The sequence below is a fragment of the Rhagoletis zephyria genome, unplaced genomic scaffold (genome assembly GCF_001687245.7).
Source record: "Rhagoletis zephyria isolate East Lansing unplaced genomic scaffold, Rhagoletis_zephyria_1.1 Rzeph_scaffold_02949, whole genome shotgun sequence".
Taxonomy (NCBI): domain Eukaryota; kingdom Metazoa; phylum Arthropoda; class Insecta; order Diptera; family Tephritidae; genus Rhagoletis; species Rhagoletis zephyria.
Genome location: NW_016160033.1, coordinates 22,279 through 39,962, shown reverse-complemented (window position 1 = coordinate 39,962; position 17,684 = coordinate 22,279). Strand labels below are relative to the sequence as shown.

Sequence of the window (17,684 nt, the reverse complement as noted above, 5' to 3'; positions counted from 1 at the left end):
AATGTAACAAAATTAATAATAACCGGTTCATCTACAAAAAAGTCGCGCGTAGAAAATTTCGGTAGTTAAATTTATAAGATGTGAAACCGAATTCCTGATAAATATTTATGTATGTATTTAGAAAAATTTTATATTTGAAATATAAATTGTCTTCTAAAAATTTAGTATTTGAAGTCATTCGTGCTTCAAATACTAAATTTTTAGAAGAAAAAAATTATAAAAAATATTCAAGCTTCAAACAATTTTTAATTTGTTTTGATTAAAAAAGGTATGCAAACAAAATTTATTAAAAATTAAACGATTTCAACCAAAACTTAGTTATGCAAGATATTGCAATGAAATATTTTAACAGCCAAAATTCCATAGACTGGCGGTAAAAACTGAATGTTTTTTTAAGTTGAGGTTTTTTATTTATTTTTTATACAAATAAGTTTCATGCTTTAACCAAAACCATATGAATCAAACTTTCGAACTTTATAAAGAATCTAGAAAAATTCAACAAGTTTCCATTAAAGTTTTCAACTTTTAATAAGAATATTTATAACATTTTTCATAAATACGTGCAAGGTTTGAACTAAAAAATCACATTAATTTTTTACATTTTTTTTTTGTTGATGAAATTTGGCATTTTTTTCATATAAACATGAAATTTTTATGAAAGAAAAGGCGCAAGACCGTTGTCGAAAAAAATAACAGTTTTTTTTATATAATATTAAAATTCTACGTAATTTTTATCCGCTTTAAAGCTGCACTTGTTTAACTTAAATTGCCATAAGCCTTGTAACTGCATAGCTAAAATTTTTATAAAAATTGTAATTGAAAAGCTCAAAACTATACAAAAAAAAAAATTGGATTTTTTATAAATTGTGTATAAAGTTTGAAAGTTTAATTTATATGGTTTAGGCTAAAGCATAAACCGGTTTTTTATAAAAATTAACAAAACAATGCTTGCTTGAAAAACATTTACGTAAATATTAAAACAAAAAAGCCATTCATCCAGTTTTGACCGCCAGTGTAAAAATATGTATAATATATTATATTTGTTTAACTTCTTTTAATTTCAATATTTTCATTTTTTTTCTAAACTTTCTTTAGCTGATGCGTCTCAATATAATTTTCACATTTGTTTAACTTATTTGGAATGTTTACGGACTTGCATACGTTTTTCCTCTACTGCAATGCATACATACTCAACAAAGGTTTTTTTATTAAACAACTCTAGATTCCCAACCAAAAACCTAATCGCACATAAAACTAACCACGTAATTGTCTGCTCGCCTACCTGACTGTTCTATGCATAAACAAAGCTAATAAGTACATACAAACAACCGAAAAAACATTTTGTATTCATTCGAAATAAAATGTTCCGAAATTTTGAGATTTAGATACGCCTTACATATACATATATATTTAATTAGCTGTAACTACAGAAAGATATTTAACAAATAAAAAAAAATGCATCTGAATGTTTGCTGCATTTGATCCTTAAGTAACTTTGGTCATTATTTCCCCCATATGTATGTAAGTAACTGCGTGCAATTCTCAACCGGCATATGTGCAATTTTCTTCATATAAGATATAACCAAATAGTCGATCACCACATTTTACCCTCAAACGGTGAGCTTGACAGCGTGCCTAAAATTTGTTGCATACATGTTCTCAGAAAAAATTATAATTTAAAGATTTTTAAAATACTATGTTCATTAAATTTTGTTGATCAAAAAATTCAATTTTCGTTAAAGGATTATCGAATTTAATATACAATTTAAGCATTTATAAGACAACGTATTAGCTCTGTTTAAAAACAAAATGTTAATACAAATAAATATTTTATAAAAACAAACAATTTAATTTTTAGGTAAATATTTAACAACTTTTATAAAAAAGAAAAAAATTTAATTAGCGTCGGTCAAAGTTGAAAAAATGAAGAAATTTTTTTTTAAATTTCCTCCGAAATCTTCGATCTAACATTTTAAATATAAATATGTTCTGTCTATCTGGCGCAATCAACTACAGTTACGTTATTTGTGTCATTCTATGCCCCTCAAAAAAAAAGGAGAGAGGTTATTGGACAAGTTATCCACACAATAAAATACGTCGAAACGACGTACGTTCAAATTAAATAAAGGTACGATTGTTCCAACCTTTCCATCGCTCTGTCACATTGCTAATCGAACAGCTGACTGAGTCTGAACACTAAAAAGCCTTAGCTTTATTCAAAACTTAATTTACTCAATTAAATTTCTGTTTTAACTTAATATTATTTTTGATGTCGGTATAATTAAGGTATATGTAGCGATATATCAAGAATATATTCTCTTGACTGGAGTAATGCAATTTATTGATTTTTTTTACTCAGGCTAATGATCTAAATCTCGAAAATTTTCTGGCAACTCAGTTACTCATTTGTAATTTAAAAAAGTGCTTTTTAATAAAAAAAAAATACTGTATAAAAAAACCATAACTCAACAAATCACAATACACAATGTTTTATTTTTTTTTTTTAGTGCTGTGCTAACCCCATTCCAAGCCAATTGAACCCCTAAATGTACCTAACAATTACTAGCGCTGTAAAATCACAGACTCCAAATATTTGCCCAAACAGTTTTGTAGTAAATGAGTAAATGAGTCTAAAAACAAGCACATTACTTGCTTATTGGCCACTTTCTTGAACACAGCAAAACCTATAGATACTATTAAATCCCGCAACATTTACTTACAACATTTCTTTGGCCGTACACCTACCCGTTTAGTGACTTGAGCAATCGCCCTAATGTCCTAAGTAGTTATACATGCATACATACATATGTACATACATATGTAGGTACATGGTTGTTGTCTCATGAATCGCACGTTCTAGCTTTCACCATTTGCTGCATGTTTTCGACACATCTTTTTTAAATATCCCCCCCGAGTGAGCAGCATTTTTCACACGCAGCCTACATCTCCCTAATTACAAATGATTTTCCGAATCATTTTGTATATATGTATGCAATTATTATCGCCCATTTAAAAGCAAACAGAAAACATAGAAACCTTTCCAAGCCTTTTTGAAGTAAGCTTACATGTAGTTAAATTACAACAACAACAACAACAACAACAAGCGCAAAGCATTCTATGCACGCAGGTAAACTAATATACTCGTAGATTGTTGGCATGCATCCTTTCCTCGTTTTGCTTTCACCTACACCGTTTCCCTTCCGTCGCTCGTGAAATGTGAATGTGTTTTGTCTTTGTGAATGTATGACACAGAGCTTTAGTTGTCAGAAGTTGTTTTCGCTTAGTTGGCAGTGAATAATTTTGTACTAAACGAATTTATTTAAGTTAATTTTTAAAGCCGATAAAATTTTGTTTAAAATCGCTAATTTGCTTATTTGCATAAATGATATTTACACATAAATACATAGTTTTTAATAATTTTGGCAAACTTAAAAAAAAAATATGAACCAAATCTTGCACTATTATTTATTTATACTCACTTGGCGCATGGATTTTTTGTACTTTTTGTGCGTACCGCTTATTGTAGCACTCTCTGTAAATACTGGATAATACTCAACATTTTTGTAATTAAAAAATATTTATTACTTTTCATTTAAACTTTTCTCAAACAAAATATTTACTTATTTAATAATATAGAGTTATACTATTTTGTACTATATACTAAAGTATTTTATTTATTTGACTTTCTATATTGTGATAATTTTCAATATTGTGCCTACAGACTGTGCTTTTCGAAACTGAAACTATTGCTGGTAGCTATCGAAATCAAAGGTGCCGAAGAGGGTGCGGATAGCAAGATTTCCATCAATCCGCGCAATGCTAAAATACAAGCGAACACGCAAGGCTTCTTTATAGCTCAAAGCGCTGATGAAGTGAAACGGTGAGTAAAAAAAAAAATAATTAAATGTGTGCATTGGGGTGCCTCACCAAAAAAGTTGCGGCTTTTCCCCCGGCATTTTTCAGCGCATGAAGTCTCCAAAAAACTCATTAATTTGATTCCGTTTATAAAATAACAATATAATAAAAAATATATATATTTTTAAAACTAATTTTATTTATAATATATGGATTTTCGGAGGTCTGTTAAATTGAACTCAAGTAATATTCTGGCGGAAGTTTTAAAATGTAATAAATTTTATAATTCCGACGGAAAAGCCGTACCGTTTTTTTCTTTTGTTTATATTGAGGGTGATGCCCTAATGTATATAAACTTTTTTTTTTTAAGATGTAGTGAAATAAGTATCCTCAAGTGGGTTGAGAAAAAGTAATTTCGTGTTTTGCTGAAGTGGATTTTTTTTTATAAAATAAATTTATTTTGCTAATTCTGTACAATATATTTGTTGTCTTGATTGAACTAAATAAGTTCGGAGATTTCTAAGTAAAAAGGTAATAACACGATTTTTTTCACAAGTCTTTTTGAAGCTAACTTTTCGGGATTGAGAAAGTTTGTCAGGGACCTACACAAAAGTTAGTCGAACATTACAAAAATTCAGCCAAGATCTTTATTATTTTGCTGTGCTGTGTAGTATCGTGTCGCGTTACCTGTCGTACCTTTAGTCGAAGACTTTTGAAAAATCCGTATAGATCGTACATATCTGGAAATTATTTTGAAATGCGGAAATGCAGTAATCAGTGAAAATAGCCAGATTGATAATTGTGGAGCGGTTGGAGCCGAATCCATGTTGATTTATAGAAATCAGGTTTTTTACAGCAAAAGATAACTTACCGTTTACTACAATCTCCAATTATAGTTATTATTTTATAAAATTATAATTTATTCTTTAAAATACCGTATAAATTCAAGTTCCAAACTGTTTTCAATATGTAAAAAAAAAATATAAACAAACGTTCGTAAAAATCTCGAGCCTTTTAAATAGAAAGGTCTTGTAAAAATTAAAAGTAACTGGGACTTACCGTTGATTTTTGGTTTTTTTTTTTGCATGCGGTGTTGTGCATTTTCTGCCATACAAAGTATTTTCGATAGGGTTCGTATTTGCACAGACATGCGTAGCACATCCTAACATTTTACGCTCACAATCGTGTGCTGTGCATATCAAAAATTAAAAACTTGCACACATATGTGTGTGCGGTTTGGTAAAAAGCACAGGCACATGTGTGTACTTTGTATTTTTTTTATATAAAGCAAGAATTAAAGCAAGCAAGCAATTAAAACAATTTTTTAATATGTTTTCTGATATATACAACATTAATTGTTAAAGCTTATTTTTATTAATTGTGGCGCGCTAATAGTTATGACACAGGATATACATATAAGTGATGTTTTATTTTTGAAGACGTCGCTTTGGAGTAAAAAATATAAATGTTTATTTTTTTCAACATTTTTCTATTATTTCATATTACAGAGCCTGGTTCTACTGCAAGGCCTGCCACGAGGATATCAAAGACGAAACGCTGATCAAGAAGTGTAAATGCAAAAACTGTGAGTAAACTTTTCATAACTATGCAAAAACACTTAATGAAAAGTAATTTTAATACTGTTTTGAAAAAATAAAATTAATTAATTTACTTTAGTTTTATTTTCATATAAAAAAATTATTTCAAATATTTTCAATTATGTATTTTCAATTATTGCGTAAGAAGTTTTGAATTTGGTTTTTCAACTTTATTTCATCTATGGTAACTCTCTCTAATTACTTAAAGAAAAACGAAAATTATTGTTAAATCGTATTATTAGTGACTTATTAAAACTGTTATTGCTGTGCAATTTTCAAACAGTGCAGCAACAAAATTCCTGCTATTAGAAATGTATAATATTGAAAATTATTCTATACTTAGTCTTTCTAATGTTTAAGTTTATATATAAATCGAAATAGCATACAAATTTCCCCGGTTATTCAAACTCTAAGCGTTCCCTACAAAACTAATTATATTTAAGAATATTTATATGCACAAATAAGAAACGATCATATTTTTTTTTATCATCTTTTCATACATCTCCACATATATTTATATTTTAAGTGTTTATTTTAATTTGTCTTCAAATTATTTAATAGCTATCACACACGGAAATCCTTAATCATCAATACCATACTACATAATTCTCTTTTCTATATATTTATATGTATGCAAAAAAGATATGAATATAAATTTTTTTATGTACTTACATATATTTATGTATATTAAAATGCTCTCTTTTCCAAATATATTTCCAATATTTTTTATGTATTGCCAATGTTGGCGTGGCGTGTTCCTGCCAAAAACATGACCTGTTCGATCTCTTTGGCCTACCACAAACAAAAACAAAAATCCATAACTGTTCAACACACCTACGTACAAACCGCTGACAATTTTTAATTACATAACATATTTCACTTCACGCGTACACTTTCGAAATCATAACCAACAAAAAAATATTTAAAATGTTTTTCGAAATTTTATCATTCGAAACAAACCAAAAAAAAAAACAAAAAACGCTTCTCCCGAACAGTGACGGTACAGCCAAGGACCAAATTTGATGATTTAGGTAAATTGTCTTCAAAACAGTATGCAAATATAATTATGTATGTGCAACTAAAAAAAAACAAACAAGCACACAATACAACACTTAAGAAAGCATTACACAAACAAATTTTAAATAACAAAAATAAGAAAATGAGAATACAACAGAAAAATTCACCAAGAAAATAATTTACACAAAGATTACAAATATTTTAATCAAATAAAACCTCGCCCAAATACAAATTGAGTTTATCTTAAATATAAAACCATAATAAACCTTGTGTTTTAAGTTTTCATTTAACAACAATTTTTTGCAAAACTTAAAATCGCCTTCCACCCATCCAGTATCCTCGACCACACACTACTGATTTTTATATATTTAGTGGTGGTTTCACAAGATATCATAAGCGTCGCAATGTCTTAAATTTTTTTATGATAAATGACGGTTCAAAAATTTTTAGCGAATCTTTAAAAATACAAATGGTTTTTGAGCCGACAAAAAACATACAACATTCATTCTGCGACTACTGTGTAGAATATTTTAACCGTTATTTTATATTAAACAAATTTCGACATCATGTGAATCCCGTTATTTAATTTTGTTTTCTAACACGCTTATTTATTTTAAATAAATTACGGTATTTTTTTTTTAATTTGTAATTCGTTTTTATTTAGATTTGTGATATACATAAGTATCTCCAATAGTTTTTAATTTAACCGAAATTCATTTTAGTTTCTCAAAGAAAAAATAAGTAAATAATAAATTTAACTCATGACGCAATGAAATCAGAAAAAAACTTTCTGCCCGAAAAGAAATTTGGTTCTGATTTTTTTAATTTTTCTATTCACACAATTTGGAATTATTTTCAAATCGAAATTTTAAACTTGTATCCAGGTTTTTTTTTGTGTATGTATGTCATAATTTTTTTTTTGTCAGTATCCAAATAATACCTATATCATTTCCTTTAGACTAATTTCGTTTTTAAATTTTTTTTTTTATCTCATTTTTTATTTAACTATCCCTTTTTCCACATCTTTTGAAATATACATTTTCTTTTACACCTTAGTTTCTGTGTATTGCGCCTCTTCAAACCACCTAATGAATGGCTGCTTACTCAAATACCTTTTTAATACAAAAAAAAAACAAATATAAAAATATTTAAATTACAGTTTTTAACTGATTTCTCACTTTTTTCTGTAAATATGTTTGCGTGCATTGCATTCTCTTCCCTAGACTTCCAAACCAAAAAACATAAAACTACAAATTTTTTTAAAAAAAATCCTTTAAAGTACCTACCTATTTAGATTTTGTTACACTTTTTACAAACTTCAAACTCACCAAATTGAAAATTTTGAACATTTTTAAATTAGTGTGAAATGTATTTAACAAATTCGCACAGTCGTAGGCAAATAAATACATTTTTTACTCGTTTTTGATTATGTATAAGAGAACGTTCAATGAAATACCGATTTACAGTTTTGGTTATATAAACACCATTTACTTTTTGGGCCAATTCATTTTTACTTCAGGAATAGTCATGTAATTGTTACCGAAATTTCTCTTAGAGATTTAAATAAATAAAATTTTTTATCAGATTTCCTAAAACAAAAAAATTTCACTGAAACATAGACATATGCAAATTATGGAAAAAAATCTTTTTTTATCTCAGGATGCACTAATTCATTACAAATTTTATTTGTCAGTGAGGTTTAAATTTCCATAAAATTATTTTTTTGAAACAATTCTGCGCTAGAAACTTAGGTAAGAATAACTCTCTGAATATTAAGTTCTTCATTATGTAAACTAAAAAATTATAATAAAAAACTGTAAATATATTCAATTTGCATATTATTCACTTCTCCACTCACTTTTTCAACTCTAGCTGCAGACATAATCATTTTCGATTTCCTTCTTTAAAGTTAGCCACCTTCTAGCAAATACATATGTGCCGTCTCCTACAACTTCCATAAGGTTGTCAAAGGTTATTTTGTATTACTATTTTATATACAGGGTGTCTCAACCAAAGGATTAAATTTCTTTCTTTTCGCCATATACATATACACTATACTATACTATAAAAAATATAGCCACTGAAACAAAATTATTATAGTTTGACAATTATGTCATGGACATCATTCAAATATTGCAAAATAAATTCGATTCCGTCCTGGAGTGAATTTTTAAAAAAAATATCAAAATTTTCTGATATCTTCCATTTTGTTTGGACACCCTGTATATAAATGTGTTCCGCAGGTAACATTCACATATAGTTGACAAGTTTTAATATGAATAAAATCAAGTTTTTATGCTTCATTACTCAGAAGGAATTGTAAGGTTTAAATTTCCGAAAAAAGTTTAATTGATTAATTAATGAAATTATGACAATTGGATTTCAATATACACTCTCTTAATTAACCATTTGCACATAAACGAACACACACATTTATGTTAAACGCGGAATGATAAAAAATTTGCAATTCATCACAGGCACACACGTCATTTCTTTCCCTATAATTTTCTTTGAATATAAGAATTTTCCCCACTTTTACCTTCTTATATTAACTCTAAAATACTATTTTGCACATAAACGTAAGTTGCTTATTCCTTTCGTTAGCTCGTCAGTGTTCTGATTTCCTATGAACAGCGCATGGACTGGCACAAATTCAAATCGAAGACGATAAACGTATTTACTTACAAATATGTATGGAAAATATATTTACATTATATAAGAAATTTCAGCAATATATGTACGTACGTACATATGTATACATATTTGTTTAAGTATGAGTCCCAAAAAGTTTCTGTTACATACTCGTATCGATGTACATACTATATATACCCTCCAAATATGCATACACTCAGAAAACAAGAAACCAGTTTCCTTATTTTAGAGTTACTGTTTTTTCCTTAGTGTTATGAAAAATTTACTCAATTTGATAAGTTTTCCTTAATTCAGGTTCATGCTAAAAATAGTGCGTCATTAATTTGAGGAATTTTGAATTTTGTCAATACTGTTAAGACAAAGTTAATTGCTTTTCTGGGAAATTTCGGCTGTGACGTCGCGTGAAGACTACTGCTTCTGGCTCTGAGATCGCAGGTTCGAGTCCAGTTGGAGGTGGTTAGAGTAAAGTAAGTCAATTATTTCAATTTAGATTTATAATTACAAATCATAAAATTAATTTCATATATGGAAAAATCTAAATACTCAAATACCATAAAAAAAATGAGATAAATTTAAAAAATTACAATAAAAAAAAATTAATAAAAATATTAAAAACAAAAAGCTTCCTGCTCTGGGACTCGAACCTTGCATCTCTCGACCGGTACCTACTACAGAGCTTTGCTCTGTCGGCCATTGCGACTGTTTGAGCGCCGCGAGCAAAATGACATACTTATTTCTTTCACGGCAACTTAATTTTTCCTAAGAAGAAAGAAAATAGTACTGAAAACTAGGGAATTGTGTTTTCCTTAAACTGAGTGAAATCGTCGTTTACTCATATTAAGGCAGCCATATCATTGGAGCCATTTCAAGGTAATATTGCCTTAGAATAATATACTTTTTTCCTAGCATCGCGGAATGTTTTTTCTGAGTGTATATATAGTATATGTATATAATGTATGGTTACTTGATTGATTGATGATGTACAACACAAAAAAACATACATATACAAGTATATACATATTTATATTATTATTTATTTATGCATACATATCATTTGTATTTTGCGAAGTTAATTAGGAATCTAGATACAAGTTTAATTAAGTTATTAAATAGTACACTCCTAAAGTTATCTGCAGGTATTTAATTAAATAAGTAAATACTCCAAAATATATTGATGATGGAATGAGATTTGATAATATTTAGAACGTGCAAACCTTTTCAGCACAAACCAAGTCAAATCAACCAATGCATTGCAATGGTTGGAATTGGCCTTTTTTTGATTTGAATAATTTTTTCAGAAGTTTTCTTTTCTACCAAAAATCAAAAATTTCACAATTTCCCAGATTTTGCCAGTTTAAGTATAAATATCTAAAAAAAATTATAGTTAAAAAATTGTATTTAGGGCTATATAAAAAAATATATGGGGAATTATTTTTCAAAAGCTTTTCTTCAAAAATGGAGGGAAAAAAATTAAAATATTCAAATAAATCCATTTAAATCACTCTTTTGGGGGTTCTTGGGCCGCTGACAATATGTTTTATGTACTCAAAACATTTTTTCAAAACAATTCCGCATATATTAAAAAAAAATCTAAATAAGTAAAGGGTAAAAAAAATCTTTTTAAAACAAGCTCGACTTCCACAGGCAAAGTGTTTTGTGGAGTTATTTCCTTTCATGTAGGTAATAACAATTTCAAATACAAACCAAATTGGAATATAAATACGGGTTTTTGAAATATCTCGACTCCTGCGCCACCTAGCGGAGTTTGAATTTTCAAGTCTCTAGCTCATCGCAAAATTAGTTCTAAATTGATTGCAAGATTTAACCTAAATAAACTTTCATACATACATATCATCGCTTAAAATACAAAACCGCGTATCGTCATTCTGCAAAACCGCGTAACTGACAGTTGCTGACAAAAATTGGGTCTGCTCACACAAGCTCTTGGCTCAATCCTTATGCATTCGTCCTAAAATATACTAGCCAGAAATGCGATTGCTTTATAAAGAAAGAAAATTATTTCGAAATATGAGTGTTTTTACTCTCTAGAAAATAATTTATGCAACCTCACATACGCGGTTTTGTACTTTAAATGTACATGCATACATATACTCAAAGCAAGCTAAATTATATTTACAAATTACAGAATTTCGAAATGAGAAAATTCGTAAAAGTAAAAAATTTAAAAATGTGTATCTAAATTTTTTTTTATACAATACCCCTAACTAATCTTAGAAGACCCTGAAATGTTTTAAGTGTTTATTTTTAAAGATACGAATTTTTTAAGTTTGAAAAACAAATTGTTTGTAAACTTTATATTAATAATAAATTTAAATTTATATTATTATATATAAACAATAAATTTAAATTTGTTATACATAAAAAAATATTCAAAGTTCAAAAATTGATATCTGAAAATAAACACCTATAAAATTTCAGGTTTTTTCAGATCGGTTCGATGTATTGCACCAAAAAAAGTGCTTTTAAAATTTTTTTTATATTTAATAATTCCTTAAAGTTCTTTATTTTTCGAATGTTTTATGTATTTTTTTGTTATAGCTCTAAGCAACCATCTTTAAAATGAGACCAAAACTATCTTTGTAACAATAACCGTTTTTGAAGTACTCAAAAAATATGTGTAATTGCAAAATCCCGGATATTGTAAAAATTATAATTTTCGAAATTTTGTTTAACTTTTTTTTATTTATTTCTTATTGGAAATTTGTTAAAAGATAAAAGAAAACTTCCGACCAAAATCCATTCAAATCAAAAATGTTCTATTCCGGCCGTTGGTCGATTTGACATGGATTGACCCTTTTATAAAACTACAGTTAGTTATTTTGTTTAAAATGGGAATGGAAAATTACGCGCATATATGTATGTATGTATATGGAAATATATCGCAAACCAAGAAGTTAAAACCCGCTACTTTCAGGCGCAAAAATTTTTTTTTTTGTTTGTTTTTGAAATTAGGCTGAAATGGTACTTTTTCCAATTTTATCGAATCACAATAATGCACCGAAAAGCAACTAAACAAAGCCATCAAAAGGTCGATATTTTCTATATAAAATACTTAAAAGGTTAGCTATACCTATACCTATACCTTTACCTAAAACTATCCTCTTTATGCAACCCAAAGATTGCACGTTCCATAATCTGCATTCCTGAAATCATCCCGTCATTATTTTAAAATATAATAAGTAAAAAAACACAATTATTTGATATAAACACATCTTTTTTAAGCAAACATTTTTTAGTAGATCGCAGCTGATAGCCATCGTTGCTATTGCCGTTGAGTTAGCCGATAATTTTAGTTATAAGTTAACGATTGAAAAACAAAAAAAAATACATTTTCAGTAAAATTAGGTTACACAACATACGCCCAAAGCATTGTATGTAAACATTAACACCTACTTTTCCTTAAGTTGAACCCAAATATTAAGCAGCAAATGTAAATACGTTCTCGTAGTGTTTTTACTTGCATATAAACATATTTACATATATGTATATGTAGATATGGAACAAACGTAATAAATTACAATTAGAAAATAGACGAATATGTTCGTAGGTGCGTATACGTTATATTCTTAATAAATATGTACATATGTACATACTAACATACATATGTACTTGTATTATGCACCCGACAGTCACTACATACAACTGTAAATATGTCTTAGTTGTTCAAGTAGCTAAGTTTTATATGAAATGAGTTACGCATTTATTCGATGCAACGTATGTATGCAATAGTATTGTTGTTGGGTAAGAAATGTGCGCCATAAAAAGAAAAAAATTCTTTAAAAACCAGTGCTGTCTGCATTTTGCGACTAATATTTAGCCATCGTTGAACGTGCGGAGTTTGGTTTGATTACACCTTTAAGGCTTTAGCTGGGCAAGGATGCGAGTATATACATACACACACACACACACAGCAGCAGCAAAGGGCTTATACTTTAACTCAGCGTTGTGTAGTGCATTTGAAGAGTTCTTTTTTGCAGAAGCGGCAGTACCAGCAGCGTAAGCTTTTGTTCTATCCAAGCGCTCTTTATTGAAAAAAAAAATAAAAATAAAAAAATTATGTGCAGATGCTGTCTGCATAACTGGATTCCTGATAGCGTTTGAATGGCTTTGAGCAACGATATCTGGGTGTAGATAGTCTAACAAACAATGTGTGGCTGTGTTGAAGCAAGTCGTGTATAGATATTTTGTGTTTTACTTAAATAAAATGAATGAAACAAGTAATTTTTAAGCAAAAAACCAAACCGACTTCAATTCTCATATAAAACATTAACAATATCGTTAATTTCTTAACGATCCAATTATCGGATTTAACCAAAATTAGTATGGGACCACCCCTGAAGTACCACCTATCCGATGAAAAAAGAAAAAAAAAATAGCGAAATCGGTTAACGTGGTTCAAAGGTATGCGGTAACATACATAAAAAAATAAAAAATAAAAAATTTCGACGGACTGATAACCTCCTCCTTTTTGTGAAGTCGGTTAAAAATTGGAAATTTATCTTAAAAGTTTGCCTCTTTTTAAATGGAAGCAATTAAAGTAAATCAAAATTGTAAAATAGAGTACAAATTTAGCAAACAACTAATTTGTAAAACTGCCATGGTAAAATTACAAAATAAAAAGTTGCTCCTCAGCGATTCAGTTCTACAGCTTTTAATATCTTCTCCAATAGAAGATTAAAGAAATCACATAAGAGGCAGTAGCTCTGTCGGAAATCCCGTTTAATAGCAAAAAGCTCGGAGAGGTCTTTCCCAATTCTGACAGAGCTGGTGGTATTACTTCGTATCAGTTTCGAGGGGATGCCAAATTTATGCTATTGAAAGCGGCTTTGAAGTCGACAAATAGGTAACGAGTGTCGATCCCTTTCTCGCGGGTCTTTTGCAAGATTTGGCGTATTGTGAATACCTGGTATATAGTGGATTTTCCAGGTTTAAACCCACACTGATAAGGTCCAATCAGTTCGTTGACGGTGGCCTTCAGTCTTTCACACAAAACGCTCGATAAGACCTTGCCTTCATATGACCATATTCTGTATAAGAGTTGATACATGCACCTTATCAGCTCCTCGCCACCGTACTTGAATAGCTCGGCTGGCAGACCGTAAGCTCCGGCCTCTTTGTTGTTTTTCAAGCACGCTATGGCTATTCATACCTCGCACAGCTTACGTCTTCTCTACAGCTTTCGGTACTGCTACCATTCAGTTGGATGGAAAAGTGTTCCCTCCATAATTTAAGTACGTTCTGAGCATCAGTAACTAGGTTGCCATTGTTTTTCATACAGGAATACGCCCTGGCCTTGAAACCTTCGGTCAGTTGCCTAACTCTCTGGTAAAATTTTCGGGCATTCTTCCTGTCGGCCAGCATTTCAAGCTCTTCGCATTCACGTATTTTGGCCTCTATGTCCTTATTGCGGCACTGCTGATTGGCTGTCGGAATAGATATTCACCAATTTGAAAGGTGTTGCACTGGAGAGCAACCAATCGGAAGCCTCATTCAGTGCGGCTACCTCTGCTTTAAAAACGCTACAGTGATCCGGTAGTCAGAATTCCAGGTTAATAGAAAGTTTTTCGCAGAAGACCCCTCTACCTAACTTACCATTCAGCATCGATACGTCCGTAAATATGTTTACAGAATTCTGATTCCAGATTCCAGCTACACGCCATCCAATCCTCTCTCGCTGAAATGTGGGTGATGAAGGATACCTTCGGGGATATTTTGGGCCTTTCCAGAGAACTTGTATACTAAATATATGAGTATTATATATAGCCTTCAAAACAGCAAATCATTTTATGAGCAGCTTTTTCAAGGCAGAAATACTATCGGCTCCTTGCCATTTTCTGTAGAGGGGCCATCACTGTTAGAAAGAAGGTTTTCTACTTTAGATGTTGCTCAGGGCAGGAACTATATTCATTTCCTATGGAGTAGTAGTACTCACTTCTAACCACTCAGTCTTAACGGCCGTTGACGATGTTATTTTAAATAAAGACGTCAGTCCTAGTTAAGAATTACACCATAAGCAAAATCTCAAGTTTTGAAATCGTCGAAACACGTGAACTTAAGATTGGGTGTAGATTACCGATCTGTATACAGGTTTTCTAGTTTATGTAATTTTCCCAAACTGTTTTAATATTAATGAAAAAAAAAATAAATAAATAGGAATTATTCGTAGATTTTTTCATTTCTATTAAAAGCTGTTTTTTTGCAAAAAATATCAAGCTACTAACGATGAATATCGATGAATGGTTAAATGAAAATGTCCAATAATTTTTTGTATGAAATAGGGACAGGAAATAATGTTACTCGGCGTATGAGTAACGTTTTCCATGTTAAGTTTGAATTTTTTTTCTTTCACTTTCACCAAATCGTTAATTAAAAAAAAAAATTATTTAATCGCTACTGGTTACTTACTAAATTAAAACACAACATCGCTACGAATTGTTTGGTGGACTACCACACACCTACAAAGCAAAAACGAGTGCCCACCGTACTAACAATAATTTCCTTAATTATGTGCAGTGACGTGCATATGAAAATTTACTGCAATTTGTCTGTAATATATTTGTATCGCAAAGGATGTAAGTCGTATAATTCATATTCAGCTTCACAAACGATTTACTAAAATAAGTACTAAACCATAAGTAAATATGTAGTAGTATGTATGTCTTATGCATTTACATTTACTGTTTTTAGGACAAAACCAATCAAAATTAAATCATCCATTAATTTTATATTTTATATGTATGTACTATGAAAACATTTAAAGCAAAACCAAACAACAACAACAACAAATTGTAAACCATCTTACAGATGTGGGCATGATTATGATGCAGACCGGAATGGTGAATCAAGGCATTACCTCAGTCCTTAACCAAATGGAGGGTATGCAAATTAGCCTATCAAATTAAAAAAAAAAAAAAAAAACCTAATGATTACAAAACTATCAATCAACTAAAATTATCATAACCCAAAAGCTAAGCTTTAATATTAAAAACAAATCCAACTTTTCTGTTCTGTTGCTACTCTGCCAAGTAGTTACTAAATTATTTAAAATTGCAAGTCATTAACTCGAAGCCTTAGACTAATGGACAAACAACATACAAATAAGTATAATAAAAAATAAACCTATTGCTGAATCGCTATTTGTAAGCAATGCTATTTAAGCTAGTTAATGCAAATTACCCGCAACCGCGCCACACCATACTCACTCACACACATGCGTAAATACTACATAGATATGTACAGATTTAAATATATGCTCCCAATAATGCCAGCTGAATTGGCTGTATATATATATATATATATATATACATGTATTTATACATACTAAATTATTTATGCTTAAGTCGCTTTGAAATAGTACAATTAGCTACATATACATTCCATATACATACATAAGTACATAGGTGAAAATATTGCATTTAGAGACGACGCGCTTATTCTTGGCTGCTGATCCCCCCAAAATACTTTTAAGTACAGCGTGCGATAGTAAATTTTATGGAGAAAAAATTTAAAAAAATCACTCAACTATGGGCCAAATATAGGAAAACTGCCTTTTAAGGTTTTTCTCTCTAAAGTCAGGATTTTTTAAAGGAACTTTGAAATTTCAAAGACATGATTAATTCCATTTTTTTTTAATTTTAATTCATTCCAAAAAAATCAATATGGGTATCAACTTAAAGACAAAATTATGTAGAAATAAAATAAATATATAAAAAAGGTTTGATGTATAACGACGAATTGGTTTTGAAAATGTCCTCTCAAAATTTTTTCCATGAATATCCTTGAGCATTTTCTTTTTCATTGAATGGGGTTTTAAGGTGGAGTGACCAAAGCCCAGCGTACACAAAGTTTTACACCTTCTCATTCACGGTAGTTTGGTCGCTATACGTAGATAAAAATATCTAGGCGTAGTCAGCTGCCATTTGAACCGTACGCAAAATAATAACTTCTGGCCACTCCCAGATGAATGGCAGTCAAAAGCTTTTCCAACTTACGTGGACTTCATGTGACAAATCGGCCTCGTGCTCCTTAAGTATAGGTTTCATTTATTGTGAACAATGAGAAAGTAGCTTGGGCCATCAAATCTTTCGATCCGTTCAAAGCAGCGGGACCGGACCGCATGATTTTTGCTATGCTACAATACTCATGTGGTAGTCTGGTGACCCATTTGACAAGCATTTTCGCAAGATGCTTAGAAAGCGGATATGTACCAAATGCATGGAGGGAGGTGAAGGTGTTATATTCATTCCAAAAGCAGGGAAGATAAACCACTCACAGCCAAAGGACTTCAGACCGGTGACAGGTAATAAGGTCAATGGAAATAAGGTCAATTGACTTTATTTCCCACCCTGGTGCGAAATAAAGTCAATTGACATTATTACCTTTTCAAAAGCGAAATAAAGTCAACAAAAATTTGGAAATAAAGTCATTGACGCTATTTCCTCATTCAAATGGAAATAGCGTCAACAATGCTTAAAGTATGTCGATTCATAGAAAAAAATGTTGTTCTTACAATAAACATTGCCCCGTAAGTGTTGTTTTTTA

The 17,684-nt window shown here is 30.1% G+C and overlaps 1 protein-coding gene across 1 annotated transcript in view; it reads left to right on the top strand.

The window, feature by feature from the left end:
• LOC108368091 (calcium-activated potassium channel slowpoke-like) overlaps window positions 1–17,684 on the top strand; it is a 59,809-nt gene that overhangs the window by 21,536 nt on the left and 20,589 nt on the right. Inside the window, exons 5-6 of the mRNA XM_017622854.1 lie at window positions 3,722–3,880; window positions 5,364–5,440. Coding sequence (XP_017478343.1) covers window positions 3,722–3,880; window positions 5,364–5,440 — 236 coding nt within the window. The remainder of the gene's footprint in view (window positions 1–3,721; window positions 3,881–5,363; window positions 5,441–17,684) is intronic.